Source organism: Curcuma longa, chromosome 9 (genome assembly GCF_044706935.1).
Source record: "Curcuma longa cultivar G26 ecotype Majalengka, Jawa Barat chromosome 9, ITB_CL_G26_1.1, whole genome shotgun sequence".
NCBI classification, from domain to species: Eukaryota; Viridiplantae; Streptophyta; class Magnoliopsida; order Zingiberales; family Zingiberaceae; genus Curcuma; species Curcuma longa.
In genome coordinates, this window is record NC_133869.1 from 4,074,157 (window position 1) to 4,082,446 (window position 8,290).

The window sequence follows — 8,290 nt, forward strand, 5'->3', positions numbered from 1 at the left end:
GCGTTTTGGACCCTCCCCCGGAGAGTAATGGAAGAATCTAAAGTGCTAAAATAGTTTAGAATGGAAGAATCTAAGAAAGATTTTATTCCCATGAGACATGGGATTCAACTTTCAAAGTCTATGTGTAAATAAGACGAGAGAATTCACATGTCATATTCCATATGAATCAGCTATAGGATCAATCATATATGCTATATTATGTACTAGGTTTGATATATCATACCCTCTAAATGTCACGAGCAAATACCAATCATATCTCAGCACAAATCATTAAATGGTTGTTAAGACAATCTTTAAGTACTTAAGAAGAACTAAAGATTTATTCTTGGTATATAAAGGGTGATATGATTATACGTGGGTATAATAATGTCAAATTCAAACGAATAAGGATGATTCCAAGTCTCAATCTAAATACATATTCACCTTAAATAGATATGCAATATGTTAAAAAAGTTCCAAGTAAGAAATTATTGTTGATTCTACCATTGAGGTAAAATACATTACAGCTTCTGAAATAGCAAAGGAAGTGGTTTGGATCAAAAAATTTATCACTAAACTTTATGTGGTTCCGATCACTATTAAAGCATTACCAGTTTACTGTGACAATAATAGTAAGGGAGATCATTGCTAAGGCCAAGAAACCTAGATCTCATTAACAATCTACACATATGTTTCACCGCTATCACTTGATCAAGGAGATCATTAATAGGAATGAAATACAAATTGAGAAATTACCATCGAAAAGAATCTAACAAATCCTTTGATGAAATCTCTACCTCAAAATAAATTCAAGAGTCAAGTAGAAACCTATGGTATTAAATACCAAGATGATTGACATTAAGCTAAGTGAGAGTATGTTATATTTCAGAAGTGTGTTAAGAAAATCATCTTAGATAATGTATTATATATTGAATAAATAAAAGTACTATTTCAGTGTATATTCTGTAAGATCGTTGGGAGCGCTAGAGGAGGGGTGAATAGCATGTACGTTGTGTTTTTACAATTTGCGATAAATCTCGTAAATTGTTACAAAAAATAAGTCAAGAGTGCAACGGAAAAAAAACACACAAGGATTTACTTGGTTCACAACCACAGACTGGTACTCCAAGACCCACGATCAAAAGATCATTTCCTTGGTTAAAGATTTACGTGTAAACGATCGTCATTTGATTGCAGATTGATGCTTCAAGGGCTCTCCCTCGAAACTCTTTTATTGGGCTATCCAGGCACCTAAAAGCCTTTTCGGACGCCTCTATGTTGTCCTCATTCCACTATAGATGTTGTTGACAAGGTAGTTCTGGGCGCCTCTATGTTGACGTGAAGTTTCCGAATCAACCTCAACTCCACAACGTCTTATCCAGATCGGGGCGCCTGGAACCAATTCGGACACCTGAAAACTGAGATGTCCTGACCACTGGGAGTCTGCCACCTCACTGCTTCGCTGATCCCATTCCGCTGACGTCCAATCGCCTAGAATCCATCCGGACGCTTGGAGGTCCAATTGGCTGATCCAGATAAGGACGCTCGGAACATAAAATTTCATCCCCTCCTTTCCTGCATTACAAGTTAGTGCAAAACAAGATTTAACAGGAAAAAGTAATAGTTTTAATAAACTATTTTGGTCTTGACTTCGGATTTCCAGTGAAACCCTGAGTCAGATCGACGCCTACTGTTCCCTTTATCGAGAACGCGTCTTCACCAACTCCACTCGGGAGAATTTACCTTTTTGTCAACCAAGTCCTCCAGACTTATTGAACTTCTGCTTAGCCTCGATCCTCGGTCCCTAAGATTTCCACCGCTAGGCATCCAATCCTCCAAATCTACCTAGTCTTTCATTTGGTGCACTTGATCCGCTAAGTTTTCCTGTCTAGTCCTGCTAACCAAGACTTCCTTACCCAGCCCTCCAAATCAGGTCTTCCCATATAATCCTTCAGATTAGGTCTGCCCAACATCCAAATAAGACTTCCACTACCTAGTCTCAACTAGGATTTTCTTGTATCTAGCTGAAATTAGGATTTTCCTACACTACCTGCACACTTAAATCAGCTTATCAGTAAACGTCACACACTTAACTTGAACATTTTATCATTATCAAAACTTAAGTTCGATTATCTAGTGCTCCCTGCACCAATATATTCTCTATGTATCTGATTAGATTTTAAATTCAATTAATAAAGTATACAATATAATATATAGTGTGAGAGAGATTGTGATTGTATCACAATTAATGGGTATTTCTTCATGTGAAATTATATACATATTGAAATATTCTCTAATCGATGAATTGATGAGACTGGACATCATTGATTCTGTAAGACTAGCATATGTTAGACTCCTTGTTTAACAAAGCAAGTGATCTTAACTGACTAAAAATATTAGGATGTTGAGAGTTGGCATATGAATGTTGATTAAGGATAACTAGTTCATCGGATGTAATATGCCGTGAGACTTCATGTAGTTCTGTACTTGTCTATAAAGATTTTATTGCAGCTCAAGTGTAAATTTTTTTCGACTTGAGATATTTAAGTCATCTTGGTCATGAAGACTTATACTTTTATATCTTAATAAAACCTTTGGAAGTGTCGCCTCGAGATGATTGGATATAAGTCAAAGTGTCCGAAGATGATTAAGTAGCCCACAGAGAATTCATCACTCCTTTTATTAAGAGATGTATACTCTATGGTTACTTATCAGGATTGTTACTCGTAAGTCTTTGACCAAAATAAAAATACATCAAGAGGATGGTTGTCTTGGACAATTGTTTGAATAATTTAAATCTGCAAGACAACGAACTATAACTTAGAGTTAAGTGTGACGTAGTTAGCCTAGTAGGGACTGATACATAAACTATATATATCCTGAACTAACCGAGTATAAGATGAGTGAAAGAAACAGATGCACGAACAACTGTAGCAGCTGAATGATTCAGAAGTGATTCTAATTATGATTTTTTGATTAATTAGGAATCATATTGTACTATTAGGTGTCACTCATAATCGATCCATAATTAATGATTAATTATGGACGACCTACATAAATCAAGAACTTATAAGGTCACATGCATTACAAGTTTATCCAAAAGATATAAAACAATTTTGAGAATTAGATTTTTAGATCGTAAGAGATTGAGTCTGATTGGACGAAACAAAGAGCATATATGGAAGATATTTTGTTAGAACATAAGCGTGGATGTGCCATATCTTTTGAAATGAATTGGATCCTCTTTGATTTAATTATAAATCAAATTGATTTAATTTTAATTAAAAATAATTTAGTTATTGAACTAAAGTGGTTTGGTTTTGAATTAACATGATTTGATCTTGTACTAAACTTAAGACTAATGATTTGAATTTTGAGTTGGCGGATACAAGTTTGGATTCACTAATCAAACCCATTAGGAGATATAAAAATAGATCTAGTTAGAAGAGAAAAATAAAAATTTATTCTTAAGATAAAAAAATCTAAGGGTTAAGTTGTTAATCCCCTCTTCTCTCCCTCTCCTTCTTGCCACCGCCGACCACCAAGGGGCTCTCCCCTTCGTGTCGCTGTCATCCAATAGGACCAACTATCGGTGGACTTGCTACCGCCATCCAACACCGTCATAGCCCCAGCCTTCGACCACCCCTTCCTCTGTCAATCAACCAACCCTTAGGGGTGCAGTAACCGCGCTGGACAACAGTCGGACAATGGATGTTCCAACCGCCGACAACCTCTTCCGTCGCCCTTAGGTGTTGTTCCGACGAGCAATTATTACTGCTGAAATACCGATGCCACTGGGTCTGCTGTCCCTCATTGACAGCGAGCCTTCCGACCTCAAAATAGCGACTTCATCACCTCTATTTAGTTCGTTTCGTATCGTCATGTTGCCCTGTGTCATCGGATACCGAATCGAGCTGTGGATCCTCTTGGATTGCTTTATCTCCCTCCTTCGACTAGTATCAAAACAAAGACCCAACACATGACTAGTGAAGTCGTCTCACAAAAATCTTAACATGGATACGAATAAAGATAACCTTTTAAAAGGTTACTAGTTGATATCGTTTCAACTTCACGTCATCTAATAAGTATAATTTAATTATGCTATTTAATTATACGTTTATGTCTATACATATGTATATTTGAATGTGTGTGATGCATGTGTTGTAATAATTTAATTTATTATGCTACCACTGCTTATTTATCGAAACAAAAATTTTAAAATGTGCATAAAAACATCCAACAAGTCGACTAATAACGTCCATCAGTCGATTGCTCTATTAAATTTGAATGTTACACTTACAGAATGATACTTTCCAACCCAACTTTGACCACAACAATCAACTATTAGTATTCATCAATCAACTAATACTCAATCAGTCAAGTGTCGCAACTGACTTTAGAACAATCTATTTACTATACCAATGACAGCAATCGAATATTACTATTCATCAATCGACTAATATCAATTAGTCGAGTGAAATAATCGAGTTCTAAATATTCTATTTATTGCAGCAATATCATCAATCGATTACTTAATCCCAACAGTCGACTAATATACAACAAACCCCTTTAAAATCCTTTAACCCCCGAATTTAGGATTTAAGGGTTCATCAATCAATTATTACTATCAAGCAGTCGACTAATACCTCTATTTCAACCATGCCAAGGTTGAATTTTCGCCTTCCTTGGTATTTGATTGACCTCAACTTATCAAGACTTCCTTTCTTCACATCCAATTAATCTTAACCTGCCGAGACTTCCTGTTGTCTAGTATCCAATCAACCTTGACCTGTTGAGATTTCCTCATTGTCTAAATTCGGTCAACCTTAACCAACTACGACTTCACTACTGCCTAGCATCCGATCAACCTACACATGCTAAGACTTCACCACTATCAAAATATGGTCCTTCATGACCTATTTTGTGCTGGTGTGAAATGTGCATGTATCGGTCGGATGAGACGAAATAGCACATATCCCACAAGCTCTCATTGTCTGCCCTGATTGCATGGTAGGCTATTGAGATTGATTCGTCCTCGGTCTAACAAGAGATGTTATCTCATCCAACCTGTTGCTTAGGATTTGGTGCATAGATTCCGTGAACACCTTTGGTAATCATTGGTCTAGTCCTGAACTACTAAGAATTAGCAACCATGATTTCTATCAACTCTCTAACCTCAGTAGGAGTTTTGTTAACCAATGCCCCTCCACTAGCTGCATTCACTGTGTTTCTGGCCATTGGCAGAGTAACCCTTCTTGCATGTTAACATGCAAGCACAGTTTGATATTGAAGCAAAACTGTAACATGAAAGATAATTTGCAGGGGGGAAATGATTTACCTTATTGAAGTTCAGAATCAGAAGCATTTGTGTTTATTTAAACTTGCATAGAATTCAATCAGATCAGGACACTCGTCCTTATAGCGGAGGATATACATATCATAGAATCTCTTTTCTGAATAGCATATGAACGTCGACAACTTGCCAAAACTTTTGATGTATCCGTTGAACTTCAAGAATATCAGTATCTGATATCTCGGAATCAACCTTTTCTCCAAGCTATATGTTAATATAACTGGATACATCATCACGTCAGATGAAGCATATCCAGCCTCATTCACAAAGAACTCCATTTTTCTCTGCAAAGTCTTCACAGATACATTGGTAAAGGTAGGCGACTTTCGGAATGCAGCAAAATAATCATCTTCGGACCACCCGAAGCCCCTGAACAACTCCATTTGCATCTTGAACTTGTTTGGATGCACCGCGCTGACAGCCGACAAGGTCCAGTGGAACATCCCCGATGTCCGCGGCACTCCCAAGTTCTCCACGCGACTGATCAAGGACCTCAATGAATCAGGTTTCTGCAACACAATCCTCGGTCGATACTGCAAGATATCGGCGAGCTTCTGGCCAGCCACTCCATATTCTTGTAGAATCTTGAGGTTGGGCTGGACCCTTTTCTCGACGCTGTACCCAAGAAACCACCGGTTCTGCTTGAACAGCTTCACCAGCAAATCCTTGGACCCAAGAATGCTTTGCCAAAATCGGATCTTTGGCAGAATGGTTTCAAATCTGTTATTGAGGACGACGGGATTTGATCGGACGAGGTGGACGACGTCGGATCGGGAGAGACCCAGATCCTGGAAAGCTCGGAACTTTGGGGCTAGAGATTTCTCTACGCCCAGAAGAAGACAACGGGGGAAGAAAACTATGATGTTTTTAACAGTTTTGTCGTTGAAGCCGTAACTTTTGAGGAAAGCAAGGACGGCGTCTGGCTGCTGCCTGGATTTGATGCCGTGGAGTAGCTTCGACACATCAGCGGCCTTCGCCTGGTCGAAACCACAGGATTCGACGAGGTACTCGGCTATGAACGTGTTCTGCTCAGTGCTGGAGCCAGCAGATACGACGGCGGCAGCGGAAGAGTAAGGGAATACTGCTAACAGGAGGACGGCATCGTGGGGACGAAGAAAACGATTAGGAGCGAGAGTTTTCGAGAAGAGGGAGAAGTAATGGAGCCTGTTCATCGATCTTTCCTCCTCTGATTTGTTCTTCCCTCAAAACCCAAAACCCTAGCGGCGATGTGGCAGGCGGGTTCAGACCAGCACGAAGGTCGCCGTGCTTTATAGCATTTCTGTATAAAATAAAGATATTTTAGATTTTTTTTTTTTCTATATCAACATAATTTTAAGATATTTTAAAAAATCATGAACTAAAATCAAAAAGCCTTCTAATTATTAGATTTAAAACAAAGGAAAAAAGATATCTGGCTATCTTTTTATTTTATTTTAAAAAGTACCATTTTAATAATTAAGGGGTGTTTTTTATTTTTGCCCAAAAATTAATATTTAAATAATCTTTTAACTCATTATTTCTAGATTAAAACCTAAAAAAAGTTTCATTAATTATTAAAAAATAACTTTATTTCAAATCATAAATAGCTACAACATATTAAAATTAATTATTTTTAATTAAACTTGATTAAATAAATTATACATAAATATTTTTATATCAGATAAATTATTTACCAACTTAATGGATATTATTTAAATTTAATCAATATCACTTTTAAAAGATTAAAAAAAATCATCGTATTTAAGTCGTTTAAAGATTAAATTATTACCACAGTGTAGAAGTCGTTAAAATGACTACTACAATAATTTTAAACATATTTAAGTTATTTTGATCCAATTTAAGTGATTTTAATTAAGTTGATAAAGAATTTAAGTTATTTTAATTAAATTGATAAAGAATTTTTTAATATAAAAAATATTTTATATATAATATATTTGATTGAATTGAATTGATTTATTTTAAAGACACTATATAAGAGCATCTGCAACGCAAGTATGTTATAACACCACTATTAATAATAAAATAATAAAAAAATTGTATGTGGGCCTCACTGCCCACATGAACGCGTTCAAACTATTGAACGCGTTCATGTGGCTGCCATTGTCACATGGGCAAGCACTGCTGACTCATCCTCTCTCTTTGTTATTAACGCCGATTAACACAGGGAAGATGCTCTAACACACTAGAACAAATTTATGTTCAAAATTAAAAAAGAACCATTTCAAAAAATAAAAAAGTAATGGACTAAAATAAAAAAGCCTTCAAATTATTAAAATTTCAAAAGAAAATTGAAAAAGATATCCCGCCATAAGATTATCTTTGGTATGAAAAATACGAGGGTCTACCCAACAACAACAATAACAACAACAACCAAGCCTTATCCCACTAAGTGGGGTCGGCTATATGGATCCTTTTACGTCATTGAGCTCTATCTCCTATTATATCATCATTTATATTTAAATAAATTTTATCTTGTTTTATTATTGCTAACCAAGTCTTTTTTGGTCTACCTCGCCCTCGTTTGATATGCGTATTTGTCATAGTTTCACACCGCCTAACTGGAGCATTTATCGGTCGTCTAAGTACATGTCCGTACCACCTTAAATATATATATATATATATATAGGAGCGCTATGCTGAGCGCCGTTCGGTGAGCGCCTGTGAGCGCCATCTGATCTGGAATTTCCACGTCAGAAATCGATCTTCCCACCGCATGGCAGATTCGGCGTTATACTTCGCAGCGCTAGGGTTTCTCGCTTACTCGACATTCCTCTTCCTCGACATTCCTCCGCGCTGCTCGCCGAAGCTCTCTTCTTCCTCGACATTCTTCGCAGCGCTAGGGTTTCGCGCTGCTCTCCTCCGCGCTGCTCGCCGAAGCTCCCTTCTTCCTCGACATTCTTCGCAGCGCTAGGGTTTCGCGCTGCTCGCCGAAGCTGCTCCCGACCGTCGCAGGAAGGC

At 37.3% G+C, this 8,290-nt stretch overlaps 1 protein-coding gene across 1 annotated transcript; it reads right to left on the bottom strand.

The window, feature by feature from the left end:
• Window positions 1-5,333: 5,333 nt before the first annotated feature.
• On the bottom strand, window positions 5,334-6,540 carry LOC141835412 (transcription termination factor MTERF15, mitochondrial-like). Its single transcript, XM_074722866.1, has one exon. It carries the CDS (start codon window positions 6,502-6,504, stop codon window positions 5,335-5,337), a length of 1,170 nt encoding a protein of 389 aa, XP_074578967.1. The 5' UTR covers window positions 6,505-6,540; the 3' UTR covers window position 5,334.
• Between the last annotated feature and the right edge of the window lie 1,750 nt (window positions 6,541-8,290).

Bases quoted from the DNA above. Each gene is read 5' to 3' on its own strand.
- LOC141835412 (XM_074722866.1), bottom strand. From the start codon at position 6,504: ATGAACAGGCTCCATTACTTCTCCCTCTTCTCGAAAACTCTCGCTCCT.